The sequence below is a fragment of the Pipistrellus kuhlii genome, unplaced genomic scaffold, assembly GCF_014108245.1.
Source record: "Pipistrellus kuhlii isolate mPipKuh1 unplaced genomic scaffold, mPipKuh1.p scaffold_m20_p_6, whole genome shotgun sequence".
Lineage (NCBI taxonomy): Eukaryota > Metazoa > Chordata > Mammalia > Chiroptera > Vespertilionidae > Pipistrellus > Pipistrellus kuhlii.
In genome coordinates this window covers 38655743-38675884 of record NW_023425562.1, presented here as the reverse complement: position 1 = coordinate 38675884, position 20142 = coordinate 38655743, and the positions used below count along the sequence as shown (strand labels likewise).

The following is a 20142-nucleotide window of genomic DNA, read 5'->3' as shown; positions in this document are numbered from 1 at the left end:
GAAAAGAGAAACACTTTCATGTGAAAATTATGTTCCATGGACAGAGAACATTCCCTTCCTGACAGAGGGCATGAACCACCTCATGATTTAACCATTACTATTTGGAGTGCAAGGAATTATTGCACACTTTATACTATGATTATGTCTACCTTGGGTCAGCTACACAATTTATTCATTGTTTGCAATGAGACGTGACTAGACTCTCAATAAGGAGGATGCTGTATCTCTTTGGGGCTAGACTTTGATTATTATTGGGACTTGGACATGTGGCCCAGGCTTTGTTCCTACAACTGATGAACACACATCTAAGAAAGTCTTTAGTTTAGAAACATTCTGTTAAAGGTGCTGTATTTCATTTCATCATTGAATGAGCCAATTCCCACAAGGAGGGCTTGTAAGAAATAACTATTAGAGCCAAGCATAAATGGACTACTTTCAGAGCTGTGATTCTGCAAGTTCAAAGGCTGACCATTTAGAATAACTGTCCTCATCTCCATACGACAAATGCATACTGCCTATTTTCAGAAACAGATAGAAAAAAAAGTGTCTATAAAGCCAAAAATCAAAGAAATCAATGTATATAATATCCTAAAATCCCACCCAAAATTACAAGGAATAAGCTGCCTTCATTCATGTTCACAGGATCCCTGATAGATCCGTGCTCTACTTAAGACAATGTTGATCTCAAAATTTCAATGACAATTCTGCACAATTTTCTAAGGAATTCAATAAAAAACAGCTCAAGGTCATAAAGTATCAATCTAGCCCATCATCTTAATAATTAAATTATATATTCATGTTTCAAGAACAATTTTTTAAAATATATATTTTATTGATTTTTGTACAGAGAAGAAGGGAGAGAGATAGTTAGAAACATCAATGAGAGAGAGTCATTGATCAGCTGCCTCTTGCACACCCCCTACTGGCGATATGCTTGCAACCAAGGTACAAGCCCTTGACTGGAATTGAACCCGGGACACTTCAGTCCCCAAGCCAATGCTTTATCCATTGAGTCAAACCAGTCCCGTCTCAAGAACAATTTAACCAAGCCATTCAAACAATTGCCAACTTTAAATAATTTTAAACACTTACCACTAGTGTCTATTTTTTTTTTATATCAACAGATGTGGCCATCTGTATCTATATTTATGTCTATGTCTACATCTATATCTATATCTATATCTATATCTATATCTATATCTATATCTATATCTATATCTATATCTATAATTTTTAACCTAGTTTAGAATTTTGATAAATAGGGCTAAATTGCCTTTTTGAAAACTTTTCCTTTCCTACTAGCCTATAGTATTTCTTTATTTCATCACATCAACTCCAAAAGTAGGTATTTCATTGTTATTTTTTAAACATTCTGATGGAAGAAAATGATATGTCATTCCTATTTGATTTACATATCTTTGTTTACCAATATGTAAAGTTTTTTGTTTCCTTTACCAAGAGCCATTTATGCTTCTATATAATTTTTTCACTTCATTTGCCCCATTTTCTATTGGTTTGCCTATAGAACTTTTTCATATTGTCTTATATAAACTTTATTATTTAAATCATAACAATATTTACTCACTGTCTCTCCTTTATGCTGCCATTTGGTCTCCAGTTTAGTGTTTCCCTTTTTTATTTTACCTATGTTTATATATAAATGCATATTTAAAATTTTGTAGGTCTGTGTATAGTGATAGTTTCCTTTATCCATATTATATAATCTATATCTATTTTAGAAAGATGTACCAAAATATGGCACATTCTGCAATTTTTTCAGCATATTTTGTATATTGCTGCTAATTGAAATCTATGCCATCTGTTACTTATATGGCTGTATGACATATATAAGTGGATATTTTTATATTAACACAGAAGTCTTAGTACTTTTAAAATATACAAACTCATAATGGTGAGACTGGAGATCTATATCAATAAAACATCAATTTACATTTTAGTTTATGCTATAATTGGTAATATTGCTTCCTCTACTGGTAATATTTTCTTTCCTTGAGGAAGCACATAGTGAATACAATGACTTTTGATCTTAGAACTCACCCCAAATATGTAAACATGTTTGGTCTTGGTTTTTCTGGTGAGAAAATTAAATATTATGGTTGCAAGTTGAGAATAATTAATATTTTTGGTATATATTCACCACAGTATTACTGAACTCTGAGTATTTTTACATTGATTATTGAATGATAATCTCTATATATTTTTTTCCATTTAGGATCCATCAAATTAGTTAACTGAGGTGATATGACAATTTTATTTGTGTGTCAAAAAATTAGGAATTTGTTCTATCCAGTGTAGAATGCAAATTATGTGCACAAGAGGCAGATGGCAGGTTTAACAATGTCCCAGACAAGAAAAGATAATAACACTGAGCTGTGAAATAATAATCAATCACCTCACAGAAGAGTAGAGATCCAACTAAAAACAATGATGGAGAAAAATCTCTACAAGGAAAGATTTAGACTTTTTAGAACATGCTTTAGAGTACATAACTTACTAATGTAAATGAGGAAATGTGTGGTGGGAGTGTGGAGCAGAGTACCAGATATAATTGAACATTTTTTGAAGTAAGTCACACCCTTGAATTTAATTTGAATAAGTGTGCTAGCACCTCAAAGGAAACAAGCATCTTATCCATCTGGTTGCCATCAGTGCCTGGGTGTTTCTGGGTTTACTAGAGGGACAAATGAATGGATTGAGGAATACAATTAGTATAAAAATGAAAACTTACTGATGATTAGATTAATAAAACTATAATAGATATCCAACTTCAAGGTTAAGCTGATGTTGGGGTGAATATTTTTCTTATCCTGCTTACAGTTACATTTTTCTATATCTCCCAAACTATCAAATTAAAAATAATAATATAGTATTTAATATATTTAAGTAATATATACTAACATAGATAGATTGACATTTGGATTATCCATCACATTAAGTGAATGTTTTAGTCTTCTACTACTAATTAACAAATTATTACAAACTTACAGGCTTAAAACAAGACCCATTTATTATCTCAGTTATGTAGGTCAGAAGTCTGGTTTGAGTGAGTTCTCTCCTTAGGATGTCAAAATGTTAAAATTAAGGCTCCGTTAGAGTATTAGAATTGTGGATTGGGTTCTTATCTTCCAACCTCATAGAGGTTATTGAAAGAATTCAGTCCCTTGGGGTTTTAGGACTTCAGTTCCTGCTTTCTTACTGGCTCCCAACTGGGGGACAAACTCAGGCCCTGGACATTCCCCACCATTCTCTGCCAAATGGCTCCATCTATAACATGGCAATGCAATCCCTTAAGGCTAAGAGTATTTTCTACAGCTGAGAGTTCTGGCTTCTTCCATTCTGATGTTTAGACCTTTTAAGGGGCATAAAAGTTATTACTAATATCTTTTGTATATAATTAGACCAATCAGGAAAGTTTCCTTTATGATTAATTCAAAGTCAAGTGATTAGGGGCCTTACTTACTTATATAATAACCTTTTGGTCACATAATGTAACATGCTCATGGAGTAATACCCCATGATATTCACAGATTTTTATTGCACTCAAAGGGATGGATATATATGTCTTTTTCACTCAGATTGAAAATATTGGCATCATCACAAAATTCTGCTTAACATAGGCCACCTGCTGGCCCTAATGCCTCCTTTCCCTCTCAGGTACAAAATACATTCACCCTTTCCCAAGGCTCACAAGAGTATCACTCCATTACCACATCAACTCAAAGTCCAAAATATCATCCTAATTTCACCAGCTCAAAGTCAACACTTTCACCATCTCAGTCATCTAAAATGGCACAAATGAGGATCCTGAGAGCAGACCTTGAAGAAGCCTGACCTTCAGTCCCAAGGGTATAGTTTCTCTCTAGGTATATACTCATGAAACCAAAGAGACAAGCTACCTGCCCCAACACTCCCAACACACAATGGTGGGACAGCCATAAGACAGCATGTATAGATTCTGGTTCACCAAAAAGAGAGTGAACAGAAGCCACTGGTCCATGACAATTTTAAAATCCAGCAGGGGAAAATCTTGGATTTTTCTTGATTATGTTTCAGGTTCTAGGACTTAATCTTCTATAGCTGTGGACTTTTCCCGCCAACTCTTGCTTCTGTTGTCTGAGTCATCCTTTTTTTTTTTCTCTCATGAAAGGTATCATATGTTTGCAGCTGAGTAGTTTTATCACTTGCTTCACACCATTAGGATTTTGGTTTTCTGACAATCTTTCTGCATTTTGTACTTGCTGACCCTTTCAATCCAAGTTGACAGTGTTTGTGCTGAAATAATTTTCTCATGAACCCTGTGGACCTTGCTTAAAATTCATTAGGTTTTGCTCTCTTTCACTAAAGTCACACCCATATATCTGTTTGCGATCACCCCTTGGCTCCCACTGAGATCATGGAAGGTCATTACCTTTAATCCTCCAGGAGGCCTTCTGCTAGGCATACCATTAACCTCTCAAAATGGCCTTTTAGTTACTAACACTGTGATCTTTTGATATTTCTGATGATTAAACAAAGGTTGCGTGATGACGATGTTTAATAAGTTTTACAGTTCACTTCAGAATATATTTAAATGTTAAGTAAGTGATCTTTCTTAAAGAATACAAGTCACACTTAATACTTAAAAATGTTCCAGTCTCTTTTGCAGTACCTCTATCTGTGCCTATCTCGATTGGATAAATACCAAAGCAAAGCCATAAAGGCAATAATTAAATTAGTTTCAATGGAAGATTATTGTAAAGTTATGAGATAATCACGAAGAATGCCATTGTAATACTCATCATTCAAATGAGAGCAATCACCTGTTACTGTGTAGGAACATAAAACGTAGAGTGCTTCCTTTCTATGAAGGAAGAGTATCCTGTATCTTCTGGATTAGTCATTGAAAAGTCCACCCACTTAAATGACTTCTGGAAATAACTTAAATTATATGCCATGGAAACTTTTATTCAAGTAGGAATATTTCTAACAATATATGCACAGTATGATATCATTCACCATTTCTTATATAAGAAAAAAAATTAAATACTCATAGATCTTTATCAATCTTAGAGCTGGAAGGGAACAATATTGCCTGAATTTCTTTAAAAAATGACAAGAATTTTGGGTATTCTTCCCCTTCTCCCCCCTTAAATACCTTGCTGAAATAAAGATGGACTATTTCTAACATTTTGATCAACTACTGAAATGAAGAAATAGATAGCAACCTGCTTTTTAAGTCTGCAATAATTCTGGGAAAGTTATTTAACACATCTATGATGATATCAAGGTTTAAAAAGACTGAGTGACATTCAATACTTCTGGGATCCTAGAATTCTTGAACTGGATAATTAGAAAGGAATTTAAGACCTGAACTATTTATTCTCTATATGAAAGAACTGTCTGATAGCTTTAGCGTTTATGAAATGAAAAAAAGATGGGCTACTGTGCCTATCATTGAGAAATCCTTGACATTTCAGACACATTTGAAAATGTTTAGCTTTAAATTACAAGGTGCCAATTTGTTAAAGGTAAATTTCTCAGTTATTTTCTATTTGCGTTCATTTATTATTATTCAAGGTTTCTAAAGAATATCCCAAATACAATATATATCTATGAATATGACTCATTATTTGTTAGAACATAATTTTCTGAAGTTACTATGCTTTGCACTTTAGTCTGGGTATCACGCATTGTGCCATTTTATATATTTTCTGAAACCTTTTATATTTACTCCCTTCCCAAGCATTTCTTTCTATTTGCCTATTTTAATAGACACTCTGTAGGTGCAGACTTATTTGAAATAAATGGGACTGCAAGATAAGCTTACTGAAGAAAACCTACCAAATAATTCTACATATGTCTTTAAGATTTACACTCAAACTACATCAGACGCTGCTGTATCAGTTCTGTAAGCTTTGTAAGAGCTCAGCCAAATACAGAGAACTCATCATTTCCCAGCCAAATAGTGGCAATTGTCTTAAAGTTTTGATACATGAGTAGTCAGAATGTCATGTGTAAAACTCTCTCCTGTCACTGGATTCCAAAGAAAGAAAGGGACTTTCCACGATTTCAGTAAGTTACCCTAGCACATCCTGCTGGGCTAAGACTGCACCGAGAAGACACCACTAATAGCTAGGAGATCTGCATCACTGCACGCATGGGAAGAACAGCCAGCCCAGAAGCTTACGTTCTTGAAAGGATGTGAAGAGCATCTGAAATCGGCTGTTCCGACTTCCCTCGTCCGCCCACATGCGGATCACCCCCAGGCCTGTGCGCAGCATGACGTCATTGGCCACCGTGCTGCAGAACTTGGCTTTCAGGTCCTCCACTGAACTGCTGCCGTCGTACACGGCCACGAAGTTCCTCTTGCATTCATTAGAGTTCTGCATCTCATAGTCCAAGAATCGCAAGTAGATCTGTAACACAAAGAGGACACAATAATTTCCCTGAATCAAAATGTGAAAGAAGTATAGTATGAGAACTCTCTTTCTCTTTCTCAGACTCACAAGACAGTCTTGATTGCAATCAATGGTATTATTTTTCCCCGTGGATAGCAAGAAGGAAGGATGTATGAGTAAGTTTAAATTGTGTTTCATATTTTTTCAAATGTTATTATCCTTTCTTTATGTAAATGTCCCATTTTCCAGGCTGATTTTTACCCCAAATGGTCCTATTTCTCCTTATAACAGCACAAATACGTTATATTTATACTAGAGGCCCATTGCACGAAATTCTGGGTCCTCAGCCCAGCCTGCAACCTCTCCAACCTGGGACCCCTCGAGGGATGTCTGACTGCCCATTTAGATCAGGCCTATATGGGCGGTCGGACATTCCTCTCACAGTCCAGGACTGCTGGCTCCCAACTGCTCACCTGCCTGCCTTCCAGATTGCCCCTAATTGCTTCTGCCTGACAGCCAATCTGATTGATGTGTAACTGCTCCCCTGCCAGCCTGTTTGTCCCCAACTTCCCTCTTCTGTCGACCTGGTTACTCTTAACTGCCCTCCCCTGCAGGGTTGATGGCCTCCAACTGCCCTCCCTTGTAGACCTGGTGCCTCCCAACTGTCCTCTCCTGCTGGCCATCCTGTGGTGGACATGTTGTGTCCACATGGGGGCAGGATCTTTGACCACATGGGGGAAGCTATTGTGTGTGGAGTGATGGTCAATCTGCATATTACTCTTTTATTAGATAAGATAGAGGCCTGGTGCACAGGTGGGGGTTGGCTGGTTTGCCCTAAAGGGTGTCCCAGATCATGTGGGGGTTTCCTTGGGGCGTGGGGTGGTTTGCAGGCCAGCCATGTCCCCTGGCAAAACAATTGGAGGCCCTGGTATCTGGAATTTATTTACATTCTATAATTGAAACTTTCTAGCCTGGAGTGGAGGCTTAGGTCTGCTAGGGTAGGTAGAAAGCTTGGCTATTTCTGTTGCCTGGGAAACCCAAGCCTCCTTCCTGTTCTCTATGGCCATAGCCATCTTGGTTGGGTTTATTTGCATACTCACTCTGATTGGCTGGTGGACGTGGCTAGTGGGTGTAGCAGAATGGTGGTTAATTTGCATATTATTCTTTTATTAGGTAAGATTCCTGATGCATACCTGTTAAAGTTCCGTGGCTCCCACTTACTTTAAAAAATATACAGATATATATAATTTGTATCAATATTAATACCAAAGGAAAATAGAAAGTTATCAAAAGGTAGTCTCTGACTTTGCTATTTTGAAATTGTTTCACATAATTTCGCTGCTTCAGTTTTGAGCTAGATTTTATATATATATAGCTAACCTACAATTCTTTTCAACATAATATAGAGAATAGTCATTTAGCCAAGGCCACATAAATACAAATTAAATTAACATTTAATGAGTATAAACTACTATGAAATCTACTTTATAGGTTATTTTTAAAGACTCCCTACAACTCTATAAAGTTTTATTGCCACATTCAAATGAAAAAAAACCCACATGGTATAAACTGGAAATTAGACATGAGGTCCTTCTAACTCCTTGGTTTATAATCCTCCCACACAATCACACTGCTTTGAACATACTTTTATGATCAACAGTTAAGATTTGACTCTGTTCCAATGTGCATTAAAAACTATAAGCAATTAACTCAACCAATGACAGATTTTAAAAAGAATTCGTGTGTCCATTTATCCACTAATTCAGCAATATCTAACCCCTGGCTTCTTACTTTGTCTTGGACACTACTCAAGGCACTGAGGATGGAATGGGGAACATGAAGATGAGGGCCAGGGATGAAAATGTGTGTCCATTAAATCATGGCCCAACCATGAAAGTCAAACTGTGAGAAGTGAAAACTCAGGCACCCTAAGAAGGCTATGTGGGTGGGTTCTGGAATTAAGAAGGCATCTTCCATACAGATGTTTCTGAAGTGTTTACATTTTTTTAAACATAAATTCCTATAGGTTATTTCCTCTTAAATGCCCTCTTATTAATGTAGTAGGGGCCCGGTGCATGAAATTCATGCACTGTGGAGGGGTCCCTCAGCCCAGCCTTCCCCCTCTCACATACTGGGAGCCCTCAGGAGATGTCCTACTGATGGCTTCACTGTCTGGCCTCCCTTTGCAGGAGACGACAGGGCTGATCAGGGGAAGGCACCAGTACCATCACCCCACTGCTGCAGCCACTGCCAGTCACCACAGTCACCAAGGTGTTTTCATCAACACAGACTCTAGTCCTTTCATCATGAAAAAATGACAACTTCCTTTAGGCATGTTTAAGATGTGTCTTTCATAGGATATGACATTTCTTTATTTTTCTTTTTATTCTCACTTGAGGATATGTTCCCATTGATTTTTCCCCCTTCCCTCCAAATGCCAGGCTTTAGGCTTGGGCAGGGGGACCCCAGTCCCTCCAATTGCTGGCTCAGCCCCTTCCCAAGACTAAAGCCTCTGCCCAAGGCCTTAGGCTTGCAAAGGGGGACCCACGCCCCTTTGATGGCTGGCTGGGAGTAACCTGGGTGCCAAGGAGGTTCTTAGGACCCAGTTATGTATGCAAATTAACCACCATCTTTGTTAGGTTGATTTGCATACTCACTCTGATTGTCTGTGGGCATAGTGGAGGTATGGTCAGTTTACATGTTTTTCTATTACTAGGTAAGGTCACATAAACACTAAAGACATGCATTCAATTACAAATTTAACCCTTTCATCACTCAATATTCTTTTTTTCTTATTTCTTACAATCTGTGAATCTTATAAGACAATTTTTTTCCAGATCTTTTCCTCCGTCCCCACATTAATAAATTTTATTAGCCCAGATGGTGTAGCTCAGTGGTTGAGCATTGACTTATGAACCAGGAGGTCATGGTTTAATTCCTGGTCAGGGCACATGCAGCCTAGATTGCCAGTAAGGAGGTGTGCAGGAGGCAGCCTATAGATGATTTTCTTTGATCATTGATGTTTCTATCTCGCTTTGCCTCTCCCTTCCTCTCTGAAATCAATAAAAACATACTGTAAAAAAAAATTATTTCAGATATAAGAAATTTATCTTCTGTTTTCAATATTCTCATTTAGTGGGGCACTAATTCTTATTAATTTAACCCTCAAAAAAGTGTTTAATTTTTACCTCCACTGACTCTTCTGTGATATTTCAAGTTTCCTAACTGTCCTGGGTGTTTTTCTATTGTAATTCACCTCCAATGCCTGCCCCAGCAAAATTTTCTAAAAAAGCAAATCTAATACTCATACTAAAATCTTTCACTGGCTTCCAAATGGTTATAATTTAAAAAAATATTAAATTCAAAAACTGGCAACTTTTCCTTCTTATCTTTGAACATCACACAGTCACTTTTATGTACATAACATAACTTCTACAAGAAGTAAGCATTTTCCATTAGCTGTCTATCAACTTCTTCCTGAATTTTTAAGATCTAGTTCAATGGTTGATTGGAAATTCTGTTTGTTTGTTTTTATTGACTTCATTTGTTCAACATCCATCACATATATTTAAATTCCAGGGTTTTAAGTGCCACACATAAGGATAATGATATAGAAGAAAGGACATTTTCATTAATTTAATACAATAATTTTCAAAACAACATATTTATAAAACTCTGAACTATAACATAAAACCAAAAGACACAGTGTATTGCAGAATTATAAGGAACACTTGTCATAACCATCTTAAAATGAAACAAACAAGGTTTAGAAAACCTAATTTTCTTTCTCAAAATGACACAGGCACCTAAGAGCGGTAATGAATTCAGCTTTTCTCAACAATATGCCCCTTAGTATCACACTACACAGTCTCACATACATATTTTTAAATTTTTCACAGGCTTATATTCCATAAAGAAAGTTAAAATCTTAAAGTAAACAAGCTACAACAAAATTAGAAAATAAGCAAAACCATCTCCCTTTCCCTAAAGGGGCAAGGGAACATTGGCCATTGATATATAAGTGGGGCTCATGGAAAATAAATGTGTCCCTCTGAAGCCAATGGCTGTCTTCAGTTTTCTCCAGAGATACAGTGATTTGAAAGAAGAATATTGCTACCGTTAGAGAGGCAGTGTATATATCCCACCCACTTTCGCTCATGTGACAGTTCTAGAGAGAAGCCTTATTTTCCCTAAAAAGTGATTGATTTGCATTCTTACGTGAACTGCAATGCCCTACGTCTATGTGCCTTCTATAGTTAGGGTCATTCTTGTTAGACTGAATACTAATTTTAACTTTTCCTTACCAATCAAGAAAAGAAATCTAACTAAGCCAGTGGGTATTTAGCTTTGCTGGGTGCTGGGCTGTTACTTCAAATGTCATTAGCCAGAAAAGGGACCCAGGTTTCTCACACTCACTCTACCAGGCCTCAGGTAAAAGCCTCCCTGCATTACGACTTAAATAACATTCCAGCAGTTAAAGCTCGTGCCATAGCATCACTGAGGGGAAGGGTGCCACATGACAATGTTTTTACTCAAGGGAGTAAACGACAGGGGTCTCTCCATTCTCTCTGCTGAGGAAAAGAGAAAATGATCAACAGAATCATCTATAACTCCAGTAAAATAGTCCAATTATAATCTCTCGGTAAATCATTTGGATGCATTCTTCTTTCAAATCAATCACAAAGTTCGAGCTGACAAAATGATTTATTAAACTCGACTTGGGAAGCTTCGGAATGCATAAGCAATTTCTAGCAATATCTGTCTTCCCATCGCATTAATAAGGAGAACAGGGTCCCTTTTGTATACTTACAGCAAGTAAATCTAACCAACAATTTGCTAAGTAATATATTTACTAACATTTAATCCTGACCATTCAACCTGGTCCCTCCCTTCAAATCCAGGTGATGTATAGAAAACAAGCATTGTTTGGGACAGTAATTTAAGACTTGGCAGAACAGTTTTCTCCAAGATAAATACAAATTAAATACACACAGTCTGAGAAACACTGTCTATGGCTTCAAAACTTTACACTTCGATAAATAAAGCCATATTAAAAAAAATGTGCATGCAGCCCTTGACACTGAAAGATTGCTGGTTCAATTCCCAGTCAGGGCACATGTAGGAGAGAGCTGATCTATGTTTCTCACATCAAATCCTTCTCTCCTCTCTCCCTCTTCCTTCTTTTCTCTCTCTTTCTCTCTCTAAACACACACACACACACACACACACACACACACACACACACAGGACTTGTGCAGTTGCTGTTTGATTGTGACTAGACAGCCTCTTTTCTGGAATGTTGATAAAACACACACCCTACAACAAATCTCAATATAACCGAATAAACATCATTTTCAGGTCACAATAAGCAAATATCAAACATTTAAAAAGTCCATCTGAGTAGCCTCCAAAACCCAGTAGTGCAAAACTGAGATATCATTGAGAAACAAAACTGAACTATGATCTTTTCATTGGTAATCATCTAGCCAGTTAAATTTTTCACGTTGTTTACCAAATGTTCATTTCCCTTTTTTTGAGATAACAAAGGCAAACTCCATCTTTAGAACCCTAAAAGGTATCACTGTGATCCATTAGATAACTACCCTTTGTCTATTGAATTAGTTTCCTCCTTGCTCTGTAACAAATTATGGCAAATTGAGTGGCCTGACACAATGCCCATTTATCATCTCTGTAGGTTACAAATACGAGGAAGCTGAACTGTGGTCTCTGTTAAGAGTATATATATATATATATATATATATATATATATATATATATATGGCAGAAAACCCAAGTCTTTGCAGCTTCTTTTCTTAACTATTTACCAGGGATCCTTTTTAGCTCCTGGAAGTCAGTCTTAGCTCTTCGCTCTCTGACTTCCCCTTTGTCCACAGCAAGAGAAAACTCTGACTTTTAAAAAGCTCCGGTGATCACATTAGGCTCACCTGGATAAGCTCTCTTTTAATTAACTCAGAGTGAACCGATTGGGAACCTTAATTGCATCAGCAAAATCCCTTTTGCCAGGAATTTAACATAATCAAGTGTGTGATATTTTATCTCATTCCCTGTCCTAGAGACTAGGCTGGGAATCTCAGGGGTCATCTTTAAGATTCTGCCTCCAGCAATTAAGCTCATTATATAATTAACACAACATCACTATGAAATACTGACTTACTATATTTGTCAAGTTTTATGATTATTTTAGCCTAACTTTATTCAAAGATTTAAGGAACAATGTATTCAAAATTAATTTGGAGTTTTAAATGTTGGGTAATTACTAAAAGCTAGAGTTTTATTCTCCCAAGACCTAAAGTTATTAAATTATCTTCATTTATACATTGTTATATGCCTTTAACCAAATTCTTTTCCTGACTTACAAATTTGACCACTTCCCCACATAGTGTGTTTTTATGGACTGTACTGGGAATTGGGAGATGAAAATCTTTTTCAGCACTGTTACTCACTAGACAAATATTTGGGCAGTCATCCATTACAGACTCATCAAGTTTTGGTCTTGAAAGGAGTTTAATATTATCTGCACCCCTTCACTTGATTTTTAAAAATTATTATACAAAACCCTTGCCAAACTACTTGGATTCCTCCGATAGAATTTCATTTGATCTTTGGGGAGATCAAACAAAAACAAAAACCTTATCTATATTGAATCAAAAGCTATATTTCTCCAGGTTCAAACATTCAAATACATTGCAGTACTAAACCCCAGCAGACTAGCCTAACCGCTGATCCCTGTCAGATGACAGTCCTTCAAAAGTTGTAAGATTGCTACCATGTCCATTTCTCTAGACAGTCATCAGTTAATTTTTTCCATGAGTTTTAACTGGATGACAAACATTTTGCTTGGCACTAATAAGTAAGCCAAATTTCGTGAAATTAACATTCAAATAGTTAACATGATTTGATCTCACCCAACATTTGTTTCTGGACCAGACCCAGAACAAGGCAGCATGATACTCTTCCACCATCCTTGCTCTAGAAGCTATATGAATACCAAAGACTCGCTTACAAAGGCATTTTCCTTCATCCCATTGTTCACCCTTATAAAAACTTCATCACCCTGACTCAGCTTATTCACCTGTCAAATAAGCTAATGAGTAATAGATTTCCAAAGTTCTCCCTGACTGTATTCTAAATTCTAAGAAACTGGATTAATCACATTCTAATTAAAGGTGACCATCTGTGTCACTATTCTCAAACAAAGCCAATAGCATTTATTGTATTCTTCATTTATATACTTCATGTGCGTTTTAATAAAGCCCAATAAGTAAGATGTTTCAATCACCAGTTATCATTCAAATATTCACCCAGAGCCAGTTCCAGTTTAATTTTTACTTTAATCATCTTTTCTCATAAGCTGCTAGGAACTCCATAAAAATAGAAAACCCACATAGGCAGTCACCTCCAGTTCTTGCTTTTATCCAGTTATTCAAAGCTACTTCCTTATACTGTAACCTTTAATTTAACAGAGAAAGCCTGTCACAATTGAGCCATCTTTGTCAAGCTCTGCAGGTGGCTTCCCATTTGGGTTAGAGAATGTCAAATTCTGTAACAGACAGGTACATTGGGTATTGTTGTTCCGAGATTGTACAAAAGACAGCCTATTTACCAGCTGGGAGAAGGTGTGTGCTTATACTCCCATTAAATCCCTCTCTGTAACAGTGATAGTGATGAAGATGCTGGCTGTGACAATAAGGTGGTACTCATATATGTCCAGTTGAAAAAAATACTTAAAAAAAAAAATCTTTCATTCACAGAGTTTAAGAAAAATGTAGCACGTGCACATGAAACCACAGATTATGTCAAAGAACATAAAAGAGCAACTCAGCTCCTTTGTAAACAGATGAAGCGAGTTGAGTTTTATGGCACCAATAATCTTGTTTTTTTTAAGAAGGAACCACTCACTGCCTTTCTTGGCTATGCAATTAATTTTTTCAAAGGTTTGTTTAGATGCAAAGTGACCTGCAAGTGATAAAGCTGGGAGGTGAAGCATGGTCTCTGAACCTCCATGCTTAAGATTTGGGGGAAAGGTGCCACATTTCCAAATTATATGCAGATCCCAGAGTCCTAGCAGGAGAAACCAAGTGAAGAAAGACAAAAGTATATCCTGAAATATGGACTCCCTCAAAGATGACCCTTCTTCCCTTTGTCCTAAATATCCAGCCACCAACTTCTGCAGTATGTACAGGTACAGTTTTCTTCATCTGCCTACCATCATACTCTCCATGATGGGGATTGCTACTTACTGTTATCCCCTCTGCCACAGGGAAACTGTTTTCCCTGATATAGATTCGGTCGCTTGCATCACTCACTTCCAGGTATCACTAACACTCTCCTGTTTGCCAGGGATCTTTTCACGGGTCTATTTTATCTGCCAGAGATCTGTGGATTTGTAAACCCCGAGTATTTCTTTCCTCAATGTGATTTTAGGTTAAAAAGCATAAGTTTAATTATACTTAGAATCTTTGCTTATGTGTAGCATTTCAATACATTTTTCAGAGGAGTAGAGCTATGGTAGAGTCTATTGTTCAGAATATGATCTTTAGCACCATCTAATGATCTTTAGCACCATCTCCATATTACGTATGATATGAAAGTTACACCAAGCGGGGGGAAGACAAGTTGCATTTCAAAACCCAAATAAAATGATAGCTTATTGTGGTGCTCTGAAATGCACTGAGCACATCCCGTTTGCTGGAAGGTTGTACAGGCTGTAGACACTCACCAAGTCAACTGTGCAGTCTGGATTTGACCTTGAGACTGACCTTGGATCGTGGAGGTGCTCGGATGTACCACTTGCAATCAACGGCCTCGCTAGCAGAAGCTTTGCCTTCCTTCATAATTTGTATAGATTCCACAATTCCTTCAGGACCGCCCACTTCAAACTCACACACTAAATAACAAAATGCCAAACAAACACAAAAATGGAGCTTGAATAATAAACCAAAAGTATATTTCATAGCAGAAAACAAAGGCCTCTGAACATTATTAAAAATCTATTTTACCAACCTGGTAATGGTTTCAAAACTCCAAGGTCCTTAAATTCAGGATCTTAAAAATTGAGAAAAAGACAATTAATGTTATTCTGCATTTATTAGAGAATAATAAGTGTTGAGTAACATACCATTACATGGTGCTGTGTAACATACCATTAAGTGATTCAGAAATCTGCCTAAAAAATCCACATTAGGTGAAATTAAATGCTTAAATCAGAATTGCATGATAATATTGATTGAAATGTTAACTTATATAACATATTGTTATCCCCCTATAGAGTTTTTATCAATATAAAATAATCTTTTTTTTAACCTTCCAATGCCATTCTGTCCTCAAATCATCAGATATGAATCTAACTTATTATTTCTAAGTCCATAATTGGACAATAGGTATTTTTGTAAAATATACGCAATAGATAATTCAAAATTTGGGTAAACTTTCATTTATTCTAGATACAACTACTAGTATTTTGTCTGATTTGAATGATTCTATCAATTGTTGAAACACAATTTTCAAATGAAATATTGGAAGCACAGAGTTAAGATGTAAAACCTAAGGCTCCGGTGGACTGCACAATCTCTTTTTCATCCAATCTTTTCCCTAACTTTTCATGCCATGTTGTGTCTACTCATCACCCATTCTCCCCTGCTTCCTCTCAACCGACAGCAGGCGTAGGTATCTGTTCATTATCTGCACATAAATGTCAGGGTAGCTTCCATTCTCATGAGCCTCGGAGGAGTCCTTAGGTGATAGAAACCCAAAATGATGGTCTCCCTTCTATGCCTGGGAATTGATTTTGAAAAAGGCATGCAGTCCTCATGATAAAAAGGTCAGCCCACAGGAGGGCTTCTGAGAAAGTTTTCCTCCATAATAATAGTAGTGACAAGGTATGCATATTGACAGTGAGCTCAAGATGAGTAGAATAGAGAGCTGGAGAAGTGAGTCCTTACCTGTTCACTGGGCTTGGTACAATAGTAACCTTCTGCAGTCATGCTCCCCTGAGGGTCTCTGCATTAAGAATAATATGAGTCCTTCTACTCTCAGTTATTTTGAACTGGATTTTCTTTTATTTATGGGCAAAGGCTTCAAAGCCTATAATTTATCTTGGAGTCACATCATTTCCAATTTAAAAGATGACTCGGAAATTTAATTTTATTTTACTACTAGGATATCTGTTATAAATTTAAAATCTTGTAAAGTTAGAAATACATGGTGGGGCAAAAATTGGTTTACAGTTGTGAATATTTGAAATACAGATTTTATGCTTATATTGTTATTTATTCATGACTAGTGGCTTAGTGCACAAAATTCATGCATGGGGGGAGAAAGGGGAGGTGTCCCTCAGCTCAGCCTGCACCCTCTCCAAACTGGGACCTTTCGAGGGATGTCTGACTGCACATTTAGACCCAGTCCCTGTGGAGGGCAGTCGACATCCGTCTCACAATCAAGGACTGCTGGCTCCTAACTGCTCACCTGCCTGCCTGCCTGATTGCCCCTAATGACTCTGCCTGTTGGCCTACTCACCCCTAACTTCCCCCACGCCAACCTACTCACCCCCAACTGCTCCCCTGCCAACCTGCTCACCCCCAAATGCCCCCCCTGCCAACCTGTTTGCCCCTAACTGCCCCTCACTGCCAGCCTGCTCACCCCAACTGCCCCATCCGCTGGCCTAATTGCACCCGAATGACCCCCACTGATGGCCTGCTTGCCCCCAATTGTACCCCTCTGCTGGCCTGTTCACCCCCAACTTTACCCCCTGCCAGAATGCTTGCCCCCAACTGCCCTCTCTTCTTGGCCCCTAACCACCTCTAACTCAGCCCCACCACCATGGCTTTGTCCAGAAGAATGTCCGGAAAGTCTCCTGGAAGGTCTCCCAGTCTAATTAGCATATTACCCTTTTATTAGTATAGATCAGTGGTCAGCAAACTCATTAGTCAACAGAGCCAAATATCAACAGTACAATGATTGAAAATTCTTTGTGAGGGACTGAGGGCTGTTTTCAGACTGGGCACACCTCCTTCAGGGTGGCACCCCTACTGGGGTGCCTGGCCAGCCTGGGTAAAAGGCTGATGGTTGTTTGCAGGCTGGCCATGCCCTTAAGCAAGGACCCTCACCCCATGGAGATGTGGCCAGCTAAGGTAAGGGGCTGAGGACCATTTTCAGGCCCCAACCTCAGCAGCTGGCCTTGGTAACCAAGCCTCCCGTCCTCAGGCTGGCTCTGTGACTACCACCCACAAGCCCCTCCTTCAACAGCTGGCCAGATCGGGTGGGAAGGTTGGCTTCCTCCATCATCAGGAGGGACCCAAGTGTCCCAACCGCTTTGACTGGCTTCATGGCTGCTGCCATCTTTGTCCCACTAATTTGCATACTCACTCCTGATTGGCTAGTGGGTGGTGCAAAATGATGGTCAATTTACATATTTCTCTTTTATTAGTGTAGATTGCATTATTTTTATATAAACAACTGTAAACCTACTTTTGCCCCACACTGTATTTTTCAAGGTACTGCTCAGCAATAGTCGAGGGTCAAAATATAAAATAGTAGTGCTCTTTCTGGAGGGAGTTAGTTCTGGATGTTAAGACTGTGTGTGTATGTACATCCATGTGTCTGTGTGGATGCATTAAACCCACAACTGAAGACCAACAGTACTTGTCATAGATTGTTGTTTGTGTGCCTGTTAAACCATAGCATTCACTGTTCCATTAAATGGAAGACCTGGGTCAGTCATGATACAATTTAGTCATATCACCTGCTATTTAGACTCAGTTTATTATGGGACATTATTAGAAAGTGGCCATACAATTTGCATCAAGATACAAATTACTTCCTGTAATTCTTTAAAAAGAGTTCTCTTAACTTTCTGGAAAAGGAAGAAAGAAGTACCTGAATGCAATTTCCATGAAAGAAGTAGACATGAGGGCAACATAGTTACCCAGGACTAGGACACCCCTAGCAGGGTTTTTCCCTTCATCTAACTCAATAGGCACTTGGTTATTCTTTCAAACGATGTATATTTAACACCTACTGTGTATAAGAAAAGAACCATGCTTTGTGTACAAATACTCAGATGGGTTGTCACCACAAGGCTGTTTTGTTGATATTGAAGAGACCATCCACATTTTCCCCTATTTTGACATCCAGTTTGCTCACCTCAGTTATTTAGATTCTTTATTATTGATTATAACCTTTTTACTATTTTGAATAATACTTAATAATCATTATTAGTCAGTACCTCCTTTTAGATTAGAATGTTTCAGCCTTGCACGGCTGTTCCTATGATCATGTGGAAACGTGGCTGGTATTCTATTTTCTAGTTGAAGGCTAACTGTCATTTTTATAACTCATGCCAGACAATGTTGAGAGAAATGCCAGTTCTTGGAACTGAAAATTTATTTTTGTCTTTGTATTAAAGCACTGATAGTTTAAAAAAAAAATTAGAAAAAATTGTTTCTGCAAATCCATTTGAATTAGCCACCAGTCATATAATCATAACTAATGGCACCATAACTAATGTCCCATACAATCTGTGAAAACAAACAAATATAAACAGCTGACACTGAATTTAAGAATACTATGGTGGACTCATTACTTGGATTGTTCAAGGATAATAACAAACTATTATATGCAAGTGCAATGAAGTTGACTAAGTTATCTCTTATTCTAAACTCCCCTTCCCAATCTACTCTCCACTAAGCAACTGGAATACATTTTTAAACATATAAATGTAAATCTAATCATGATACACTCTGGCTTTCCATTGCTGTTGGAATAAAATCAAGAACACTTTTTCAAAGACTATAAGGCCCCGTGTTCTTGCCCCTGACCACTTGACCCCAAATACCCACTACTGCTCACCTCCGTTCTCTCCTCTCAAGACACATTGACCCTTTCTCTTTTCTGCAGCTTCTCAGGGCCCCAGGCTGTTCTTATTCTCAGGGATTTGAACTTAAACCCTTTCCTGTCTGTTTTTCTCTCAGGTCTTTGAAAAGCTGGATCTTTCTCATTTTTCAGTTCTTAGATCAAATATGATATTCTTAGAAAGGCCTTCCTGGGTGACCCTGTTCACAATTGTATTGTTTTTTGTTGTTGTTGTTGTTTGTTTTTTGTTACTATAGTTTACTATTGTTTTCCTATTTGTTTATATTTTGTTGGCCATATTCTTCCACTGGACTGAAAGACTCACTTTCTCCACCACCATTGTACTGTCTATGTCTAAAGGTGGCAAAAAAAATAAATAAATGACAGAGCATTTTAAAGAGGTCTCTTACATATGGAAAGGAGAAATCTATAATACTCCAAATGAAATGGAAAAGCTATGTACAAGAAACAAACAAATGACAAAAGCTATCATTTCTTCGACTTTATAAATGTCAATAATTTGCCTTATTGTGATTCAGGCAGAAAAAAATATTTTCTAGTAATTTTATTGTGACAGTTTGATTGCAACATTATTTGGAAACAGAGAATTGCTTGAAAAGTATTGAATATTTCAAATATAGACATAATTAGTTCTTGAAAAGTGAAATATCTCAGCTATTGTGTATGCTTCTCTAGCCGATACGATAACTCATCCATGAAGATGCGGTGGCAGTATTGTTCACTGTTAGTTTTAAGCTGTAACAAATATTTGTTGGATTTCAAAGAGCTCATCATATTTATATTTGAAAAACTCAGTTCTTTTTCTTTAATGATTGATCTCAAAATGAGGCTATAGTGGAGCTAGTTCTTGTAA

General features: G+C 37.4%; 1 protein-coding gene across 4 annotated transcripts in view; it reads right to left on the bottom strand.

The window, feature by feature from the left end:
* Positions 1-20142, bottom strand: part of NETO1 (neuropilin and tolloid like 1) — an 86387-nt gene that overhangs the window by 12796 nt on the left and 53449 nt on the right. For 3 of the 4 annotated variants that reach the window (XM_045574493.1, XM_036419050.2, XM_036419052.2), the window contains exons 5-7: positions 15423-15464; positions 15179-15306; positions 6188-6416 (exon numbers count right to left, since the gene is read on the bottom strand). In XM_045574493.1, coding sequence (XP_045430449.1) covers positions 6188-6416; positions 15179-15306; positions 15423-15464 — 399 coding nt within the window. Of the gene's footprint in view, positions 1-6187; positions 6417-15178; positions 15344-15422; positions 15465-20142 lie in introns of those variants that run through there. The other variant, XM_036419055.2, reaches the window with a different exon arrangement.